General features: G+C 40.5%; 1 protein-coding gene across 1 annotated transcript; it reads right to left on the bottom strand.

Annotated features, from left to right (window-relative positions):
• Positions 1–21,720: 21,720 nt before the first annotated feature.
• LOC138902406 (uncharacterized) lies at positions 21,721–22,167 on the bottom strand. The gene has a single exon (XM_070190272.1). The coding sequence runs from the start codon at positions 22,165–22,167 to the stop codon at positions 21,721–21,723; it is 447 nt and encodes a 148-aa protein (XP_070046373.1).
• Between the last annotated feature and the right edge of the window lie 1,096 nt (positions 22,168–23,263).

Raw genomic sequence — 23,263 nt, 5'->3', positions numbered from 1 at the left:
CTCATCAAAATAGGAGGGAAAAATTAGTATTCATACAAGGGCGAGTTCGAGATTCAACCATCAAAGGTTAAAGCCTATGAAGATAAAAACACGAGGCTCCAAAAGTTGAATTAGAGCAAACAACAGTTTGGTATCTAGGTCTGAGCTATTACAAGATGCAAAGGCTTTGGCGAGTCATGTGATTGCCTTAAATTTTATTGAGATGAACTTCAAGCTTTTGATTCAACAACGTGTTTCTGCTTGTTTTAGAAACTTGAAACGACAGACAAATGGTAACCATAAGACGACCTCGCCAGTAGGTTTTAAGTTGTATCTCCTCTAGTATGCTGTGATTAGGGGTGTACATAGGTCTGATTGGTTCGAATTTTTCAATTATCAAACAAAACCAATGGTATCGGGTTTTTAAATTTATAAACCAAACCAACAAAGTCGGGTTTTTCAATCTCTATTTTTCTCGGGTTTTTTCGAATTTTCTGGTTTTTTTTTCCGGTAAAGTCTTCATAGCATAAAATATGTAACTTGTGCTCCAAATATTTCTTAAGTATAGCTAATAAATACTAATATTAATTACATAACTAAGCACTAAAGAAAAAGATAAACTAAGTTATGCATTTTATTATAAACCAATGTAAAACTAAAACAATTATCCAATACTATCGTCACTCCTAGTATTGAATTGAATTTATTTTGTTAGCATTATTATTGATTTGAACTTTGTTGGAGTTACTACATTTATGCACTTTAAAATTTATTTACCATTCAAGAATGTTAAGTCTAAATTTGAAATAATACGCTAAAAAATAAAACTGTGAAAAAGTTTAAGAAACATTTATAAATTACATTACAATAAATATTTATATGTATAAAATATTTATAAAAATTATATAAATGTACACTATCTGGTTGGTTTGGTTTCGGTTTGACTTTTTTTTAGTTAAAACCAAACCAAACCAATTATGGTCGGGTTTTATTTTCCAATACTAAACCAAATCAAACCAAACGACAACGGATTTTTTTTTTCTGGTTTGACTCGGATTATCGATTTGGTGCGGTTTATCATTTTCTTTGTACACTTCTAGCCGTGATAGGTCAATAATTCGTGATCTATAGCATAAGAGACAATAAGATAGGTTAACAAATTAGTGCTGGACTTCTTTTTTATTTGTTTTCAAAAATAAAACTTTTAGGCTGAAACGTAATGGGACAACTTCTAAGTAATTGTTCCAGGCTAAAATTTAAATCAATAACCGAGGTAAAGCGTGATATTTCTCTCTTCAAATACTAATAAGTTGTTTTAGAAGATTGACGTTTTCATCATAATACTATTTGCGTACTCTTTTAACGCAAAGACAAAAAATGCAAAACAAGCCAATTTTTTGATCGTACTCCTATCATTGAACTCATTATATTTTTGAATTTTTAATTCAGGTCTACTATTTATTGTAATTTTAATAAATTTATACACATAAATTTATATTTCGTGTCTAAAGTTATGAGTTCATATGAACCTCGCGCTGATGCTCTACCTCCACCCCTGAGTTGAATGAAAGACAAAAATACAGGATTAGGAAAATAAAAAAGAACATTTTCGACTCAACATTTTCTGAAATTCTATCACAAAAAGTCAACCATTCCATAGCAGTGGGAAATATATTTACATCTAAATTCCAATCTATGAAATTTTGCAATAAATTTCCTGTAAGAAATCCAAGTTAGTGTAAACTCCACTGATTACGTAAACATTTCTTTGCACTGTCAATAGATATAAGTTAAATCCCGTATAAAAAAGAGTAACTTACCGGCTCCATATTTTCTAAACTCAGTTTTCTGTGCAGATAACGATGTAGCACTCTTGAGTTGATGAAGATGGCAGAAAAGCCTGTGACTGGACGTAATTATAACCTGCATTTTCTAATTTAATTTTTTTTATCTTTCTTCTTTCTTCTGAGAATTGGGGAAGGGAGATAAATACAATGAACGCTTGAAAGAAGGTTAGCTTCTCTACCTTCAGGGCATGATCTACGTACACATTATCCTCCTCAGACCCACCTATAAGACCATGCTATGTCTGTTATTGTTGTTAATTGGGGAAGCGAGATAAAGACAATGAACTTTTGAGAGAGAAAAGGCACTACTGACTTGTGAGGCAATATTGGAAATGGCTTGAGTTATTGCAATGGCGCAGGCTTATTTATATATTGCCTCTTGATGAAGTGCAAATATTAAATTCTCTTCGATTCTTCAGCCTAATTCTGTGTCGATTGTTCGCGAATCTTTGCATGAAATAAATTCTCAAACGCACTCTAAAACTTTTGTTAGGTTTTGTGAAAGTAGTAAACTTTAGAACGGCCGATTCCAGTATTTTTACCGGAAACAAGTAGCGCTCTTGTTTCTGTGTGGCCCAATTCAGATAAAACAAACAAAAGAAAAAAAATAAAGAAAATTGTGATTGGAGAAAAAGAAAGTTAGGCCCCTCCTATCTTAGAATTGCAAACTCCATTTAAAATGTGCAGGAGATTTGTAGTACCCAATAATAAAGGATAAAGAAAAAGATAAAAAATGTTGCAGAAGTCAAATTGGACTGATGAAAAATTTGCAAGTTGGGTCGGCTTAACTTTGCAAATTGTTGAATCAATCTGATTGGTTGAGTTGGTGACAATTTTGCCTATAAAACGAACTATTCGCTTCTCATTGAAAACACACCAAAATAAGAGAGAAGTATTAGAGCCGTGAGAGTAATTCACAGATTATTTTGTAGATTAATATTGTGGTGAGATATATAAAATAAAGAGTGTAATTTCTTTTGAGTCGTAATAATCTTTTGACACTAGACATTTGTAATATTATAGTGGTATTATATTGCTTCTTTCGGGTATTTTATTTTACCCCGTTAAAAAGATTTGGTGTAATTATTAATTTTTTGTATTATTATTATTTGACGTGGATATTATTCCTGGGCGGGATATATTTATTTTTTCCCTAACAGTTTCAGTAGCAATTGCATTGTATTTTTTTGTTGACTTCACTTAACTTGCACACTTAAGGCAACGTTTTGTTAATGATCCAGTTAAGGATAATCCTAGTATGGATCTCCCTGGGAATTCACCCTTAATCACAACTAGTAGTGATGTAATCACGGTGCATATAAGATGTTGTATAGAAATTTCTTTAAAGGAAACTCCCTCCCCCCCCTATATATATATATATATATATATATATATGTGTGTGTGTTTTTTGCTAACCTAGTACATTGTGTATATAGGTTAGCTTTGTATGCACATTTAATATCTCCAAAATGCTCTTATTATTGCTACCATCACATTAAATCTAAGGACTTTTTTGTCTTCTTACAAAATTCCACATTTCATCTTAAAGTAAACCCAACATATGAGAATTCTTTCCTGTCAAAATCCCGTCACGTTTCTCCTCTTTTCATTCTACCCGCAATTGAAGAACAAATCACAGAGATGACATTAAAATATTATGTTCAAATTTGTAAAGAAAAATTAATTCATAAATTCACTATTAGCGACAAGAGGTCCTCAAAATTTTGGGGCCTGACTTTACTTGCCTTACCGAAGGGTTGGCACTGTCAGACTTACACATACAAATCAACATAAACTTTGTGCTTCCCGAAGATACATGACTTCTCTAGAAACTTCTCATCACACTCCAAAATTAGAGTTCCATCATCAATCGAACGGTATGTACCATATTATCCGATCAATAACTCATGCGCGTAGTAGTTCATAAAACATATACCATGGATGATTAGTTCGTCGGCCAGTAGTATATGAGATCAATACATAATGCAATAGAACATGTGATCACATCGCTAAACTACACCAAAATACATCAACAACTCCCACATGGAATCATGGAACTTACGGACATTCTACCATTAAAATATATGCTCCGAACATAGCAATATTATACAAGTAAATGAAAAACTAATATATATACAGCGTGTAACGATATAACCGATTGTTTTGAGATTTAATACCATGTTCTCTAATTTGAAACTTCCCATTTGGTATTTTATGATTTGCCTATATGGGCGGCTCGGGTCTTGAAGGAGTTCGCGAAGGTTTTGGAGCGCTATCTGGCCCTCTAGAAGGTTTAAAGGCTAAAATGGCAACCTAACCCTTCCGATTCTAGTAATAACACTTTGGTTCAAATTTTGAAACTTCAAATAAGTTCATATGATGTGTTAAGACTTATAAATATATTTGGAATTGTACGCGAGGGGCTCGAGATCACTTTAGTGTTATTGCATGAAAGTTGGAACTTTAAGGATTCTTAAGTTGATTTGAGTTGTTGATTTAATTTATAGCATTTTGCTTCTTGTTTCGAGATTTTACATAAGTTCAGATAGCGTATTTGGATTAGTCTGAATGTATGGAGGGGTTCTGTGGGGTTTGAGATTCTTGGATAGGGCGGGGGAAGGAGTTGGAATGAAAACTTCAGCAGCCTAGACAAATAGTGTAGGCCGCAGCGCACCTGCCATAGCACCCAAGCCAGGTGTGATGTCATGCACGACGTACTGAAGATCACGCCTAGTCCAGGTGCATTGCAGGGTGAGGTGTGGCCGCCCCTGTCCGCTGTGTAATTTTTTTCCTTTGTATAGATAGTTTCGGTTTGTGATTTTGGTTCATTCTCACACATTTTGGAGACTTGGGAGCTCGGATTGATGGGTTTTGAGCTAGATATACATCTATAATATTAAGGTAAGTGATTCTAACTTGAATCAATAAATATATCATGAATCTATCATCTATTATACCTTAGAAATAATGATTAAAGGTGAACTCAAGAGATATTTTTGGAGAAAACCTAGAAAAACCTAAATGATGATTTGAGTGCCTAAATGACCTTAGATTGAAATTTAAGCATAGATTTAGACTCGTAAGGTTATGGGTCAACTTGATTTGATCTTTATTTTGGGTTTCAATCATGTAGGCCCAAAGTTAATTTTTGTTGACTTCGATCGAGATTAAATCTTTCTTATGGAATTGAATCGTATGATTATATTTGACCTAGTTAAGCATTTTTAAATTAGATTATGGATATTTAGAGGCTTCCGAGCAAGGTAAAGCAGTGTTTGAAGGTTAAAGCTTGTCCTGATAGAGGTAAATATCTTTGTTGACTTTGATGGAAGAATTTTTCCTACAAATAATATTGTCACTATGTGTTGTGTGTTTGAGGATAATGTGTATGCGACGTGACGAACATATATACGGATGTAAAGGTTAATCCATGTTTGGGGTAATTTATTAGGGCTTTTTATGCCTTCTTTGCTACATGCCTTGTTGCATGCTTTATCTGTTGTATCACTAGTTGAGTTTCTTATTTATACTAGTATAATATTATAAGCATCCTTCACATATTAGTTTAATATTATGGATTTCATGTACCTATTTTACATGGTAGAACTATTGGGTCATACATTTTTCTTATATACACCATGTTAGCATATATATATCTTGTTCTCATTGCTTATATTGAGAATGTTGGGAGACGTTGAGTTAGAGCGTGTGGAGTCATGTTCTTCTTGAGGTATCGATAAAGGCATGTTGTACATGCTCTTGAAGTGCATATGGATTTACGTTTCTGTTGCACATGGATTTGGATCCATCTCTCTAGAGTCCCATGATTATCCATGCTACTTTGGATTGTGTCTATGCAAGTTTGTGATTTATATACCAGTTAATGAGTTGTGCATAAATGTAGAAGTTTTTTCTATTTAAGTGATCAGTAGTACTACTTGATGCATTATTAAATGCGTTACTTATGCATATCATATATGTATGCTGATTTAATATATTCTTTATATGCATTGGACTTATTTATTTGCGATAGAATCTTTTACATTACTTGCTCTATTGTGTATATCTTATAATGTTGTCTCTCTGCGTCTTCTCTATTACCGTTGTGTATAAAATTGCATAAGTTTGTAAAGTGAGTAACTTTTTGACCAAACCTTTGCAACTACTTCATTGAGGTCGATTAAGGTTCTTACTCAGTACATGAGCCAGTTGCAGTAATATTATATTTTTGTGTATATATATATATATATATGTGTGTAGATTCTGAGACAAATATGATTGAGCAGCACTCAGGAGGGTGCTTAGGAGCTGTTGTGACTTTCAAGATGAGCTGCTTGGATTGGATCGCAGTGCCTTAGAGTCTTCCTATCTTATTATTATTGTTTCTTATTCCAGACAATGGTATACTTATTCAGACTCATGTACTATTCGATTGTAGCAGCTCATGACTTGTACTACTAGACCTTGGGGTTGTTTTAATAATCCGCATTGTATTATCTATTGTTTATATTTTATTTATATTATGACTATTAGACTGTATTTTGGATTGCTTCAGTACGAACAAAATAGGAATTTGCGACGAACAAATTATGTAGCTATAAAGAAAAATCCGTCACTAATTCTATTTAGTGACGAATTAACGATAGATTATAAGAAATTATGTTAGCTACGAGTGGTTAGCGACATATTACCAACTAAGTTCGTAGTTAATTTTAATTTTTTTGTAGTGCTTGTTTTTCGACTGGTTTTGGGATGTTTGAATAGTTGAGGTGCATCCTAAAGGTTTATATGTAATCTTTTAGAACTCATATAGGCTCGTAACATATTTTCGGTTATTTACATGTCATTGAGTGGTTTATTTATATCATTACCTCAAGATTTATTTTAATCACACTCAGGTTGTTGAGTGTGTCACGACCCCAAATTTCCTCTGTTGAATGTCGTGACGGCACCTAGTCTCTAAGATTAGTTAAGCCTAACAATATGCGGAAACATTAAATAAAAGCTTAGAATTTCAAAACTCCAACAATTTCATAAATAAAATATGTAAACTCAATAGGTACACCTCCCAAAACCTGGTGAGATATAAATCACAAGCTCTAAGTGCAGTGCTGAACAATCCTATACATCATTGTCTATAAAAGTGAAATAAAATAAGGAAGAACAGGATAGAAGAGGACTCCGAGGCATGCGGACGCGGGCAGGTGTACCTTGAAGTCTCCAAATGGAACTCAGCGTACTAGTGTCGGGACTAATAAGATAAACCTGGATCTGCACAAAAACATGTGGAGAAGCGTAGTATGAATACACCACAACGGTACCCAGTAAGTGTCAAGCTTAACCTCGGTAGAGTAGTGACGAGGTCAGGTCAAGACCCTACTGGAGATAATAAGAAACAAGATGAAAGATATAATGATAATGACAAAGGAAATGAAACAAATAAGGAATTTACGGAAAGTTAACAACACAGAATCAAGACAGTTAATATAACATGAAAGGAAACAAGGATTTACATGTTAAGGAAACAAACAACCAAGGAAAATATAACAAATAAAGAAAGATCATCAATGGCCAATTACCGAGGTACCGTCTTGTAGTCTTAAATCATAAAAGTAACTCATAGACTTTTCCTGATATCACCGCATGAGCCTTTACATTTGGTTTTTAAAATTATTTTTCTGAAATAGCACCCCGCATTTTTAGTCCACCTTATCACACCGCATGGCTTCTAGTAATTCCCTTACTAGCCACGAATATCAAGCTCACCTTATCTCACAGCATGCGTTTGAACACCAGACCTTATACCATCGCATGCATATCAATAGTAACAACAACACGACAGTAACCTCGTGCAAACCTCAAGTGCCCAATATCACACTTTCCAGAAAAAGCCAACAATAATAAAATTTCACAAGAAGGAGCTCACGGCTCAACCACAATGTACACAAAGTCTCAACAATAAAAACCGGAGAGTAATTCAATAACTGATATTTCACAACGTACACTTTGCCTCAATAGAAACCACGACCTTTGCAACTCAATACCAAACTCAACAGCAAGATATTTCAAAGATAGCAAATTTCAAGTAAAGAATCCCACAGTTAAATAATGAATACAGAATTAAAGAAAGGAAGTAATTCAACTAAATATGTAGGAGAAGTTGCAAATAAGAGATAAGACAAGTAGACATGTGAAATTTGGCTAAACATAGTGACTATAACATGTTAAAGTAACTCAATTAAAGCATGAAAAGTAAACTACGTAGCTAAAACCGAAATTTCAACATTTAGCCCGTGTATGCACTCATCACCTTGCGTACACGGCCTTCACATATCACAATTATCATAACAATACCAAATCCTAAGGAGAATTTTCCCCACACAAGGTTAGACAATTCACTTACCTCAAAACATGCTAAATCAATCAACTAGAAGGCCTTTCACTCAATTTTTCAATTCCTAACGGCTTGAATCTAGCCAAAACAATTTCATACTACAAAATATAACTATAGGAAACTAATTTAAATAATGCAATTATGATCTTAGCAAAGAATTGAAAAATTGCCCCAATATCGAGTCAAGAATTTAACCAAAATCGAGTCAAGAACTCTTACCCCAACAATTTATCTGAAAAACCCTCGAAATTTTGCCTCAAACCGAGCTCCCAAAATCCCAAAATAAAATATGCAGACTAACCCTAGAAAATTCCCTTTTTTGCCCAGTGAATCCTCATCTGCGGGCCTTACTGCTGCACCTGCACCTCTGCACTTGCAGAAATTCCATCGCAAGTGCGGTCATAACTTATTCCTCACTCCCCGTTTCTGCGAGCAAAGGGACGCACCTACGACTACTGTCGCCCTTGCGATCCTTCCTATCGCAAAAACGATGTCGCTTTTGCGAAACATATTTCGCTTCTGCGCCCCTAGCTGGGCATGCCCAAATCAGCATCTGCGACCAAGTGATCGCTTTTGTGAGCCCGCACCTGCGGCCAATCCCTCCGCAGGTGAAAAGAAACTAGAACTGCCAACCTTCACCCAAAAACTCAGCAAGTCCAAATTGATCTGACTTCAATCTGATTCACACCCGGGGCCCACGAGACCCCGGCTGAATATACCAACAAGTTTCAAAAGACATAATGGATCCACTCAAGGCCTAAGATGACATCAAACAATGCTAGAATCACGAATCACACATCTATTCAAGCCTAAGAAACTATGAACTTCTAAATTCCAAACCAACGCCGATTCATACCAAGACGACTCCGATTGACCTCGAATTTTACACACAAGTCATAATTGACATTACGGGCCTATTCTAACTTTTGGAATCGGGATTCGACCCCGATATCAATAAAATCCACTCCCTATCAAACATCCCAAATTCCTCAAATTTCCAACTTTCGCCAAATCACGTCGAGACGACATACGGACCTCCAAATCAATATCAGGACATGCTCCTAAGACCAAAATCATCATAGAGAACTATCAGAATCATCAAAACTCTATTCCAGAGTCGTCTTCACACAAGTCAAACTATGGTTAACTCATATGACTTAACCTTCCAACTTAGGGACTATGTATTCCATTTCACTCCCAAACTCACCAGAAACCAAAACTAAACACCCTGGCGACGTAACCACAATATAAGATAGAGGAAGCATAAATTAAGGGATCAGGGATAAAATAGTCAAAACACCGATCGGGTCGTTACATCCTCCCCCTCTTAAAATAAATGTTCATCCTCAAACGAGTATAGAGACATACCTGAAGTGGTGAAAAGATGAGGATAACGGGTACGCATATCATGCTCAGTTTCCCAAGTCGTCTCCTCGACTGACTGACCCCTCCACTGAACTTTCACTGAAGCAATATTCTTTGACCTCAACTTTAGAACCTGCCTATCCAAAATGGCCACCGATTCCTTAATATAAGATAAATCCTTGTCCAACTGGACTGAGCTGAAATCCAACACACGAGATAGATCGCCGTGATACTTTCGGAGCATAGAAATATGGAATACTAGATGAACTGCAGCTAGACTGGGTGGTAGTGCAAGTCTGTAAGCTACCTCTCCAACCCTCTCAAGAATCTCAAAAGGTCTGTTATACCTAGGGCTCAACTTGCCCCTCTTCCTGAACCTCATAACACCCTTCATGTGCGAAACCCAGAGCAAGACCCATTTCCCAACCATGAATGCAATGTCGCGAACCTTCCGATCCGTATAAGTTTTTTGTCTAGATTGGGTTGTACGAAGTCGATCCTGAATCAATTTAACCTTTTCCATAGCATCCTAAACCAAGTATGTACCCAATAGCCTAGCCTCGCCCGGCTCAAACCAACCTACCGGAGACCGACACCGTCTACAATACAAAGCCTCGTACGGGGCCATCTGAATGCTCGATTGGTAGCTATTTTTGTAGGCAAACTCCGCAAGTGGAAAGAACTGATTCGAAGAACCCCCAAACTCTATCACGCATGCACAAAGCATATCCTCCAATATCTGAATAGTGCGCTCAGACTACCCGTCCGTCTGAGGGTGAAATGTTGTGCTCAACTCAACCCGAGTACCTAACTCATGTTGTATGGCTCTCCAGAACCGCGTTGTAAACTGTGTACCATGGTTAGAGATGAAGGATACTGACACACCATTAAGCCTGACAATCTCGCGAATATAAACTCGAGCCAGCTGCTCAGAAAAATAAGTAGTCACCACGGGAATGAAATGAGCCGACTTGGTCAACCTATCCACGATCACCCAAACTGCATTGAACTTCCTCTAAGTCCGTGGGAGTCCAACAACAAAATCCATAGTAATCCGCTCCCATTTCCACTCTGGAATCTCTAGTTTCTGAAGCAATCCACCTGGCCGCTGATGCTCATACTTCACATGATGACCGTTTAGGCCCTGAGCAACATACTCCACTATGTCCTTGTACCTTCTCCTCCACCAATAATGTTGCCTCAAGTCCTGATACATCTTTGCGCCACCTGGATGAATGGAGTACCGCGAACTGTGAGTCTCCTGGAGAATCAACTCATGCAAACCATCTATATTAGGCACACATAGCCTGCCCTGCATCCGTAATACACCATTATCTCCAATAGTGACCTCCTTGGCATCACCGTGCTGAGCCGTGTCCTTAAGGACAAGTAGATGGGGTGGTCATATTGACTCTCTCTGATACGATCATAAAGAGAAGACCGAGAAACCACATAAGCCAAAACTTGGCTCGGCTCAGAAACATCCAATCTAACAAACTAGTTGGCCAAGGCCTGAACATCCAAGGCTAATGGACTCTCTACTACCGGTAGATATGCTAAACTGCCCAAGCTCTCTTCTTTGCGACTCAAGGGATATGCCACCACATTGACCTTCCCGGGATGATATTGAATGGTGATATCATAGTCCTTAAGCAACTCTAACCACCTCCGCTACCTCAAGTTAAGATCATTCAGTTTGAACAGATGTTGTAGACTCGGACACCGTACAAATAGTGTCGCCAGATCTTCAAGGCATTAACAATAGCTACTAACTCGAGGTTGTCTAGACGCGTAGGCAATCACCCTACCGTCCTGCATCAACACCGCACCGAGACCAATACGCGACGTATCACAGTACACAATATAAGACCCCGAACCCGAAGGCAACACCAACACTAGGGCTGTAGCCAAAGCTGTCTTGAGCTTTTGAAAGCTCTCCTTACACTCCTTAGTCCACCTAAATGGAGCACCCTTCTGGGTCAGTTTGGTCATAGGTGCTGCTGTAGACGAGAAGCTCTCTACAAATCGATGGTAATACCCCACAAAACTAAGAAAACTCCGGATCTCTGTAGCTGAAGACGGTTTGGGCCAACTCTGCACTGCTTCAATCTTCTTCGGATGTACTTTGATCCCTTTACTCAACACTACATGGCCCAAAAATGCTACCGAATCAAGCCAAAATTCATACTTTAAAAATTTTGCATATAACTTTTTTTCTCTCATGGTCTGAAGCACGGTCCTCAAGTGATGCTCATGATTCTTCCGGCTTCGGGAGTACACTAGAATGTCGTCAATAAACACAATGATGAAAGAGTCAAGATAGGGCTGAAATACACTGTTCATCAAGTGTATGAATGTTGCTGGGGCATTGGTCAGCCCAAATGACATCACAAGGAACTCGTAATGACCATATCGAGTCCTGAAGGTAGTCTTCGGGATATCTGGCTCCCGAATCTTCAATTGATGATAGCCCAAATGCATGTCAATCTTAGAGAACACTCTGGCACCCTTTAGCTTATCAAATAGGTCATCAATACGTGGCAATGGATACATGTTCTTCACTGTAACCTTGTTCAACTGGCGATAATCAATACACATACGCATAGAACCATCCTTCTTCTTTACAAATAAGACTGGAGCACCCCAAGGCGACACACTAGGCCGAATGAAGCCCTTATCAAGAAAATCTTACAATTGCTGGTGCCATATGATAGGGTGGAATAATAATGGGCTAAGTGCCCGGTAACAAATCAATGCCAAAATCAATATCCCTGTCGGGTGGTATGCCCGGAAGATCCACCGGAAATACATTTGGATAATCCCTCACTACCGAAATTGACTTCACGGTAAGAGTATCAACACTGACATTCCTCACGAAAGCAAGATAAGCATTACACCCTTTCTCAACCATATGCTGAGCCTTTAGAAATGAGATAACCCTGCTAGGAACATAATCTAAATCACCTCTCCACTCTAACCGTGGTAATCCTAGCATAGCCAGCGTCACGGTCTTGGCGTGACAATCAAGAATAACATGATAGGGCAACAACCAGTCCATGCCCAAAATAGTATCAATCTACCATACTAAGCAATAATAGATCGACTATGGTCTCAAAACCACCAAGAACAACTAAACACGATCGATACACATGAACAACAATAATAGAATCTCCCACATGTGTGGACACATATACAAGAGAACTCAAAGAATCACGGGATAGACCCAAATATGGAGAAAAATAATACGACACATAAGAATAAGTGGAGCGTGGATCAAATAAGACTGATGCATCTCTATGACAGAGCGAGATAATACCTATCATGACTGAGTCAGATGCAGCTGCCTCTGTCCTAGCAGGAAGAGCATAATATATGTCCTGGCCTCCCCCTCTAGGGCGACCTCTACCTGCTCGACCCCTACATCTGGCTAGCTGTGCAGATGGAGTGGTAACTGGAGCGGTAACCATAGCATGAGGACCTGATGGAACACGCGGAGCTTAAGTAGTCTATGGAGGTGCACCCCTCCTGAGTCTGGGGCAGTTACTCACCATCTGACGAGTGTCACCATACTCAAAACAAGCTCTCGGAGGACATGGCTGTTGTGGCTAGCTCGAGCCTGATCGGTTGGACTGACCACTGAAAGCACCCCATGCAGGAGGTGCATTAGATAATGGCGGTGCATAATAGGGAGCCGAGGGCCTAGGAGTGTCCGGAATACCGCTGGAAGCTGGAAATGCTGAATGAACAGGGCGGCTCACATAGCCCCTACCATGACGATTTGCAATTGGGGCACGGGCATCACTATATGTACCAGAATCTCGAGGCCTCTTAGCCTCCCTGTCCTCTCTCTCCCAGGCCCATATAGCCACAAATCTCCTAGAGATCGCCACCACCTGCTGGTATGCAATGTCCATCTCCAACTCTCGGACCATGCTAAATCTAATACCAGGTTTGAGCCCCTCGATAAATTGATGGACTCGCTCTCTAATAGTAGCAACCAAGGTTGGTGCATGCTTGGACAAATCACTGAACCGGAGTGCATACTCTGATACGGTCATAGAACCTTAGCGCAACTACTCAAACGCTGAGCGCCATGCATCTTTGAGACTCTGGGGAACAAGCTCCCTCAACCAGACTACCCAACTCATATGCTCACCACCACTGATAAGCCGCTCCCTTAAGCTGGAACGTAGTGAAAGCAACTCCACTAGACTCTGCCATACCCATAGTAAAGAGGATACGGTGGCACTCCTTAAAAAAACCCTGGGCATTCTCTGAAGCCAGGCCGCTGAAAGCAGAAGGGTGGTACTTCTTGTACCTCTCGAGCTTGAGTTGTTCCCACTCAGTAGTTGTTGCCCTAGCCTCGGGCTGAATGGGGGCGACCTGCTGCACTGGTATGACCTCTGGGACCTGTTCAACCTGGACCCGCTGCTTTTGGGTATGGGCGGCGGGCGTCTGTGCTCATCCCTCAGCCTGAGATGTGGAAGGATCAAGTGGGATAAACCCTTCCTGAGCTAAAGTGTCGAACATGCTCAGAAACTGGGCGAGGGTCTCCTGGAGTGTTGGGGTAGTAACAGGCGTCTCGGGTGCCTGCTCTCCAACTGGAGCTACTGGTGGCTCCTCTGTAGCAGCTTATACAGGTGCTCTGGCTGCACTAGTGGACGTCCTCGGTCTCTAACCCAGCCCCGGCCACTCGCGGCTCTAGCGGGGGCGCGAGTATCTAGTCATCCGATCTGGCTGTGTGTGTCCTCACCATATGTGAGAGAATAGAAAGATAGAAGTTTAGAATCCCGAAGTCAACAATTTTGCACGATAAGAAATCAAAGAAGTGAAGCTTTTCCTAACAGTTTCATAGCCTCCCGAAGATAAGTACAAACATCTCCGTACCGAACCGCGAAACTCTACTTAACCTGCTTGTGACTCATAACACCTATGAACCTAGAGCTCTAATACCAGCTTGTAGCGACCCCAAATTTCCTCCGTAGGATGTTGTGATGGCACCTAGTCTATAAGACTAGTTAAGCCTAACAACATGCAGAAACATTAAATAAAAGCTTAGAATTTCAAAACTCCAACAATTTCATAAATAAAATCTGTAAATTCAATACACCTCCCAAAACCTGGTGAGATATAAGTCACAAGCTCTAAGTATAGTGGTGAACAATCCTATACATCATTGTCTATAAAAGTGATATAAAATAAGGAAGAACAGGATAGAAGGGGACTCCAAGGCCTACGAATGCGAGCATGTGTACCTTGAAGTTTCCAAATACAACTCAATGCACTGGTGCCAGGACTGATAAAATGTACCCGGGTCTGCACAAACACATGTGCAGAAGCGTAGTATGAGTACACCACAACGGTACCCAGTAAGTGTCAAGCCTAACCCCGGTCGAGTAGTAATGAGATTAGGTCAAGGCCCTATTGGAGATAATAAGAAACAAGACAAAAGATATTTAGATAATAACAAAGGAAATGGATCAAATAAGGAATTTACGGAAAGTTTACAACCCAAAATCAAGACAGTTAATATAACACGGAAGGAAACAAGGATTTACACATTAAGGAAACAAACAACAAAGGCAAATACAACAAATAACTAAAGATCATCAAGGGCCACTACCGAGGTACCGCCTCGTAGTCCCAAATAATAAAAGTAACTCACAGTCTTTTCCTTATATCACCGCAGGAGCCTTTACATTTAGTTTTGAAAACCATTTTTCTGAAATAGCACCTCGCGTTTTAGCCTACCTTATCACACCTCATGGCTTCTAGTAGTTCCCCTACTAGCCATGGGGATCAACCCCACCTTATCTCACCACATGCTTTCCAATACTCAGATCTTATACCACTGCATGCGTATCAATAGTAACAACAGCACGGCAAAAACCTCGTGCAAACCCCAAGTGCCTAATATCACACTTGCCAGAAAAAGCCAACAATAACAAAAGTTCACAATAAGGAGCCCACGACTCAACCACAATGTACACAAAGTCACAATAATAGCAACCGGAGAGTAAATCAATAAATGATATTTCACAACTTATACTTTGCCTCAATAGAAACCACAACCTCAATATCAAACTCAACAGCAAGATATTTCAAGGATAGTAAATTTCAAGTAAAGAATCCCACAGTAAAATAATGAATCCAGAACTAAAGAAAGCAAGTAATTCAACTAAACACGTATTATACCCTATTTTAACCGGGTCAAAACAAAGTTTAAAATACTGGTAATTTCAAGTTTATTAATTAAAAGAGTCGCCACCTAATTATTTTAAAGGTGAATTAGGACACAAATTTTAGCTAAGTAATGCTTAAAATTAACTCCGTTTTATGGTCTACTTAGCCTTGAGAATATGGATAAGGGTTCTAATTAATCCTATAGGGAAGGTTATTAATGCATCATATATGATCCGTTAATAACAGTTAACCGGCCAAACTTAGGTTTTTTAGTTTAAAACTTATTAAAAGTAGCAATTGAGGTTTATAACTAATTAATATATATATATAGGCATAGCTTTAAAAGTGTCCCGACCCGAAATTTCTCACCGACGGGACCATGATAGCGCCTAACATTTCACTTGCCAGGCAAGCCAATATTAGAGAATCATTACCAATTCCTTATTTCCATTCAGTAAATAACAATAACTAACTAAGATAAAATATAGTAAGTTCAAAATATCATAAAACTGTATTAATTACTACCACCCGGATCTGGAGTCACAATTCACCAGCATTCTAAAATCTTACTACAAGTAATAGTCTGAAAGAAATACAACTGTCTGAATGAAAGAACATAGTAGGACATAAAAAGATAGACGGGGACTTCAAGGTCTGTGAACGCCGACAGATCTACCTTGAGTCTCTGAACAACGGAACAATAGCAAATCTCGATCAACCTGAGCCAGTATCAAAATCTGCACAGAAAGTGCAGAGTGCAGCATCAGTACAACCGACCCCATGTACTGGTAAGTATCGAGCCTAACCTCGGCGAAGTAGTGACGAGGCTAGAACAAGACACCCACATATAACCTGAACAGTATAATCATGCTAGTGGTAACAACAATAAATAAGAAATAACGCAGAAATAATGGGAAGGAAACATACAGTGGGGGGATACAACATAAATAGTGAGAATAATGAAAAGACAAAATTAAACCGGAAATCTTTAAACGAATTGAGCAATTAAGACAACAAGGAAAAACTGCACGACATCACCCTTCGTGCTTTTACTCTCAACCTCACCAAGTAATAAATAAGATTGCATGGCATCACCCTTCGTGCTTTTACTCTCTTCCTCACAATATAAATAAAACATGCACGACATCACCCATCATGCTTTACACTCTTCTTCACAATATAAATAAATCATGCACGACATCACCCTTCGTGCTTTACAATCTTCCTCATAATATAAATAAATCATGCACGGCATCACCCTTCGTACTTTACACTCTTCCTCACAATATAAATAATCATGCACGACATCACCCTTGCTTTACTCTCTTCCTCACAATTCATAGAATCAATAACAACAGATAAAGAGAAATTTCACAAGAAATCAGTATTTCATCAATGATTACTTTCAAAATTTTATCAACCTTGGTGAAACCGGGTACAAGTCTCCCAACATTTCAACAACAACAGTAAGCATGGATAACAAGATTTAAGACTACAAATTTGCAAGAAAATGGAATTTCACTCGCATGCTATGACTCGACCACAACGTATAGATGCTCGTCACCTCAACTATACATCGTATTCAATAACAAAACACGTAGCAATTACTCACACAATACCTATTCCCTCAAGCCAAAGTTAGACTCGACACTTACCTCTCTCCGAATGCCACTAAATTCTCAATCACAGCTTTTCCTTTAGAATTCACCTCCAAACCACTTGTATCTATTCAAAAATGACTCAAGAACATAAAATATTGCTAAAGGAATCAATTATATTGCCTAAATTAAATTTTCCAATTTTTCCTTCAAAAAAGTGGAAAGATCGACCCCGGGCCCGCTTAGTCAAAACCCGAGGTTCAGACCAAAATATTTTTACCCATTCACCCCCAAGCCCGAATATGTAATTAGTTTTGGAATCCGACCTCAAATTGAGGTCTAAATCCCCAAATTCCCGGAATCCCTATTTTCTACCCTAACCCCTAATTCTACCATAAAAACTCGAGGTTTTTGGTTGAAAATTCAAGGAATGTAATGGTTAATTGAAAGAAAATGGTTTAAAATCACTTACCAACACTTTGGGGAAGAAAATGACTCTTGAAAATTGCCTCTACCCGTTTGGTTCTTGAAAACTATTGAAGAAATGGCTTAAACCCGTGTTTGATTCTGTTTTATGCACTAGGCGACAGTGTGCATCGCGTTCGCGAGGCCACTGTCATGTTCGCGAAGGATACTGGCTGCCAAGCCTTCGCGTTCACGAGACCCAGCTCGCATTCGCGATGGTTACGCCCCCCTGGTCTTCGAGTTCGCGAGACATTGCTCGCGTTCGCGATGAAGGAACGACCAACCCTCCCCCAGGTCCCCAAGTGCTTCGCGTTCGCGAAGGGTAAATCCCCCATCACTTCGCGTTCGCGAAGAAGAATTCTTAGCCTCACCTGATTACTATTCGCGTTCGCAAGAGTACCTTCGCGAACGCGAAGAAGGACATGCCAGAACACAGATTCTGCAGAAAAACTAGATTTCCACAGTCCAAAACATCCCGTGGCCCATCCGAAATCACCCGAGCCCTCGGGGCTCCAAACCAAACATGCACACAAGTCTAAAAACATCATACAAACTTGCTCGCGCGATCAAATTGCCAAAATAACATCTAGAAGTACGAATTTAGCACCAAATCAAATGAAATTCTCAAGAACACTTTAAAATCCATAACTTCTCAACTGGACGTCCGAATCACGTCAAATCAACTCCGTTTCTCACCAAATTTCACACACAAGTCTTAAATATCATAATGAAACTGTACCGGGCTACGGAACCAAAATACGCACCCGATACTAAAAGTGCCAAATATCAATCAATTCTTAAAAATAAATAATTTCCAAACTTTTAATTTTCATCAAAAATTCATATTTGAGCTTGGGACCTCCGAATTCAATTCCGGACATACGCCCAGGTCCCAAAATTCGATACGGACCTACCAGGACCATCACAGGATGGATCCGGGCCTGTTTACCAAAAATGTTGACCGAAGTCAACTAAAATCAACTTTTAAGGTAAAAATTCTTATTTTTATTAGTTTTTAACATAAAAGCTTTCCGGAAACCTGCCCGGACTGCGCACGCAAATTAAGGAGGATAAAAGTGAGATTTCTAAGGCTTAAGAGCGCAGATTCGAGTTCTAAAACATAAGATGACCTTTTGGGTCATCACATTCTCCACCTCTAAAACAACCATTCGTCCACGAACGGACATAGAAAAATACCTGGGCTGGTGAAAAAGTGGGGATATATACTCTGCATATCGGACTCGGACTCTCAAGTAGCTGCCTCAATAGGCTGACCTCTCCATTGCAGTCGAACTGAAGGGTAACTCTTTGACCTCTCCTCATAAGTCAAATTCTTGTCCAACTAGACAGAGCTGAAATCTAACACATGGGATGGGTCACCATGATATTTCCGAAGCATAGACACATGGAATACCAGATGAACTGAGGATAACCCTGGAGGCAACGCAAGTCTATAAGCTACCTCCCCCACTCTCTCGAGGATCTCAAATGGCCCGATATACCTAGGGCTCAACTTGCCCTTCTTCCCAAATCTCATAACACCCTTCATGGGCGATACCCGAAGCAATATTCTATCTCCAACCTTGAATGCAATATCATGAACTTTACGGTCAGCATAACTCTTTTGCCTGGACTGAGTTGTGCGAAGTCGACCCTGTATAATCTTGATCTTGTCCAAGGCCTCCTGAACTAAATCTGTACCCAATAACCGAGCCTTCCCCGGCTCAAACCACCCAACTGGCGACCTACACCGTCTACCATATAATGCCTCATAGGGAGCCATTTGAATGCTCGACTGGTAGCTGTTATTGTAGGCAAAATTTGCTAACGGCAAAAGCTGATCCCGAGAACGTCCAAAGTCAATAACACAGGCCCGGAGCATATCCTCCAAGATCTGAATAGTACGCTCGATCTGCCCATCTGTTTGGCGGCCAATTCTGGACTGCCTCAATCTTCTTGGGATCCACCTGAATAACCTCTGCTGATACAATGTGACCCAAGAAAGCAACTGAACTCAACCAAAACTCGTATTTTGAGAACTTAGCATATAACTGGCTGTCTTTCAGAGTCTGAAGAACGATCTGAAGGTGCTGCTCATGATCCTCTCAACTATGGGAGTAGATCAAGATATCATCAATAAACACAACCACGAAGGAATCCAAGTAGGGTTTGAACACCCGGTTCGTCAAATCCATGAATGCTGCTGGGGATTTGTCAGCCCAAATGACATCACTAGAAACTCATAGTACCCATACCGAGTCTGAAAAGCTGTCTTAGGAACATCGGATGCCCTAATCCTCAACTGATGGTAGCCAGATCTCAAATCAATCTTTGAAAATACCTTGGCACCCTGAAGCTGATCAAATAAATCATCAATCCTTGGCAATGGATATTTGTTCTTGATGGTGACTTTGTTCAACTGCCGATAATCTATACACATCCTCATCGATCCATCTTTCTTCTTCACAAACAACACAGGTGCACCCCAGGGCGAGACACTAGGTCTAATGAAGCCCTTATCAAGCAAATCTTGCAACTGCTCCTTCAATTCTTTCAACTCTGGCGGGGCCATGCGATATGGTGGAATGGAAATAGGTTGAGTGCCCGGAGCCGAATCAATGCAAAAATCAATATCCTTGTCGGGTGGTATCCCCGGAAGGTCTACAGAAAACATCTCTGGAAACTCACGAACAACCAGCACCAAATCTAAGAAAGGAACCTCCGTACTAGAATCGCGGACATAAGCCAAATAATCTAGACACCCCTTCTCGACCATATGCCGAGCCTTCACATAAGAGATAAACCTGCTGGCAGAATGGCCAAGATTCCCTCTCCACTCTAATCGAGGCAACCCTTGCAAGGCTAAGGTCACCGTCTTGGCGTGACAATCTAATATAGTATGATAAGGTGACAGCCAATCCATACCCAGTATGACATAAAAATCAACCATGTCGAGAAGTAGAAGATCTACACGAGTCTCAAGACTCCCAATGGTGACCACACACGAATGATAAACACGATCTACTATAATAGCATCTCCCACTGGTGTGGACACATACACATGAGCACTGAATGAATCACGGGGCACAACCAAATAGGAAGCAAAATAGGATGACACATAAGAGTAAGTAGATTCGGGATCAAATAGAATTGAAGCATCTCTACTACAAACTGAAACAGTACCTGTGATAATAACGTCAGATGACTCAGCCTTAGGCCTGGATGGGAAAGCATAACACTGGGGCTGGGCCCCACCACCCTGAACTACGTCACTGGGATGACCTCTAGATGGCTGGTCTCCACCTCTAACGGCCTGACCTCCACCTCTAATAGTCTGACCTCTACCTCTATCTCTGTCTGCCTAACCCGTGCCTCTGGTTGGCTGAGCAACTGGTGTAGCAATTGGTTCCGGAACCATGGCACGAGAACTCTGATGCTGTGAGCTGCCTGTTGCCCGAGGGCAAAATATAGCAATGTGCCTCGAATCACGACAAATATAACATAACTTCGGCTGCTGTGACTGCTGACCCTAAAACTGACCCTGTCATCTTGAATAACCACCCTGATGACTCTGGAGTGGAGGTGCACTAATAGAAGCTGGTGGTGCACTGTAGGCTAGCTGGTCGGAATAATGCATCTAAGGGCCACGACCACCTGAGGCACCGTGAGATGCCTGAAGCGCTGAATGAAACGGCCTGGGTGGATGGCCTCTACCAAAAGTACTCCTGCCTCTAGGTGAGGCACCGTTGAACTCACCGGAATGACGAGGTCTCTTGTCAGACCCCTGACCTCCCTGAGTAAGAACCAGTTCGACACGTCTGGCGACATTAGCAGCCGCCTGAAAAGAAATCTCACTTCCCGTCTCCTTAGCCATTTTCAATCTGATAGGCTAAGCAAATCCATCCATAAACCTCCTCACCCTCTCTCTCTCGGTGGGAAGCATAAGAACAGCATGACGGTCCAAATCCACAAAATGAGTCTCATACTGAGTAACAGTCATACTGCCCTGCTGGAGATGCACAAACCGACAGCGACGCTCCTCCCTCAATATGATAGGCAGAAACTTCTCTATGAAGAGCTGAGAGAACTGGTCCCAAGTAAGAGCAGGCGACCCAGCTTGTCTTGTCAACAAGTAATCTCTCCACCATTTCTTGGCAGAACCAGTCATCTGAAATGCAGTGAAATTGACCCCGTTGGTCTCCACTATACCCATGTTCCGTATAGCCTCGTAACAATTGTCAAGATACTCCTGGGGATCCTCTGAAGAAGCACCGCTGAAGTGAACAGGAAAGAGCTTGATAAACCTATCTAATCTCCATAATGCCTCAGAAGACATAGCTGTCCCATCTCCGACCTGTGCCGCAATAACCGACTGAACTAATCTGACTGGCTAAGCTGCTAGAGCTTGATACTGGGCAGCTATTTGCTCCGGAGCGGGAGTGGTGGGAGTCTGGGCTCCTCCTCCGGCCTGAGATACTGCTGGTGCCATGAGAAATGCACCAGTGTGGGACACACTCTCCATAAGGCCCACCAAACGGACTAAATCGTCCTAAAGTACTGGGGTAGCAATGAACCCCTCCGGAACCTGAGCTAGTCCGACAGGAACAGTCTGGGCTGTAACCTCCTCGTCAATCTCTATCTGAGGCTCCACTGTTGGGACTGCTGCTCGGGCCCTAGGCTGAGCCCTACCCCTGCCTCGGCCTCCGGCACGGCTTCGGCCTCGACTCTGCCCCTCGTAGGAGCTGTCACTGGAGGCTCTGGCTGCTGCTCAGCAGAGGAAGCGGTATGTGTTCTCGCCATCTACTAGAGAATAAAAGTAGAAGAGTTCAATCAATATTGAGAAAGAAAAATTACAAGACAGAGAAGGAAAGAAGTGAAACTTGTTCCTAAACTTCATAGCCTCTAGAAGATAAGCACAAACGTCTCCGTACCGATCCTTCAGACTTTACTAAGCTTGCTCGTGAATCGTGAGACCTAGGCAACCTAGGGCTCTAATACTAACTGTCATGACCCGAAATGTCCCACCGACGGGACCGTGATGACGCCTAATATTTCACTTGCCAGGCAAGCCAACGTTAGAGAATCATTACCAATTCCTTATTTCCATTCAGTAAATAACAATAACTAACTAAGATAAAATATAGTAAGTGCGAAATATCATAAAACTGTATTAATTACTACCAACCGGATCTGGAGTCACAATTCACGAGCATTCTAAAATTTTACTACAAGTAATAGTCTAAAAGAAATACAACTATCTGAATGAAAGAAAATAATAGGACATAGAAAAATAGAAAGGGACTTCAAGGTCTGTGAACGGCGACAGATCTACCTTGAGCCTCCGAACAGCGGACCAATAGCAAATCTCGATCAACCTGAGCTGGTATCAAAATCTGCACAGAAAGTGCAGAGTGCAGCTTCAGTACAACCGA

Source organism: Nicotiana tomentosiformis, chromosome 12 (genome assembly GCF_000390325.3).
Source record: "Nicotiana tomentosiformis chromosome 12, ASM39032v3, whole genome shotgun sequence".
In the NCBI taxonomy this organism is placed as follows: domain Eukaryota; kingdom Viridiplantae; phylum Streptophyta; class Magnoliopsida; order Solanales; family Solanaceae; genus Nicotiana; species Nicotiana tomentosiformis.
Note: the sequence above shows the minus strand (reverse complement) of the source record. Positions and strands in the feature narration are given on the sequence as shown.

What these genes read in the sequence shown, in the direction of transcription:
- LOC138902406 (XM_070190272.1), bottom strand. Translation starts at nt 22,167, where the DNA reads ATGTCTTCTGAGGCATTATGGAGATTAGATAGGTTTATCAAGCTCTTT.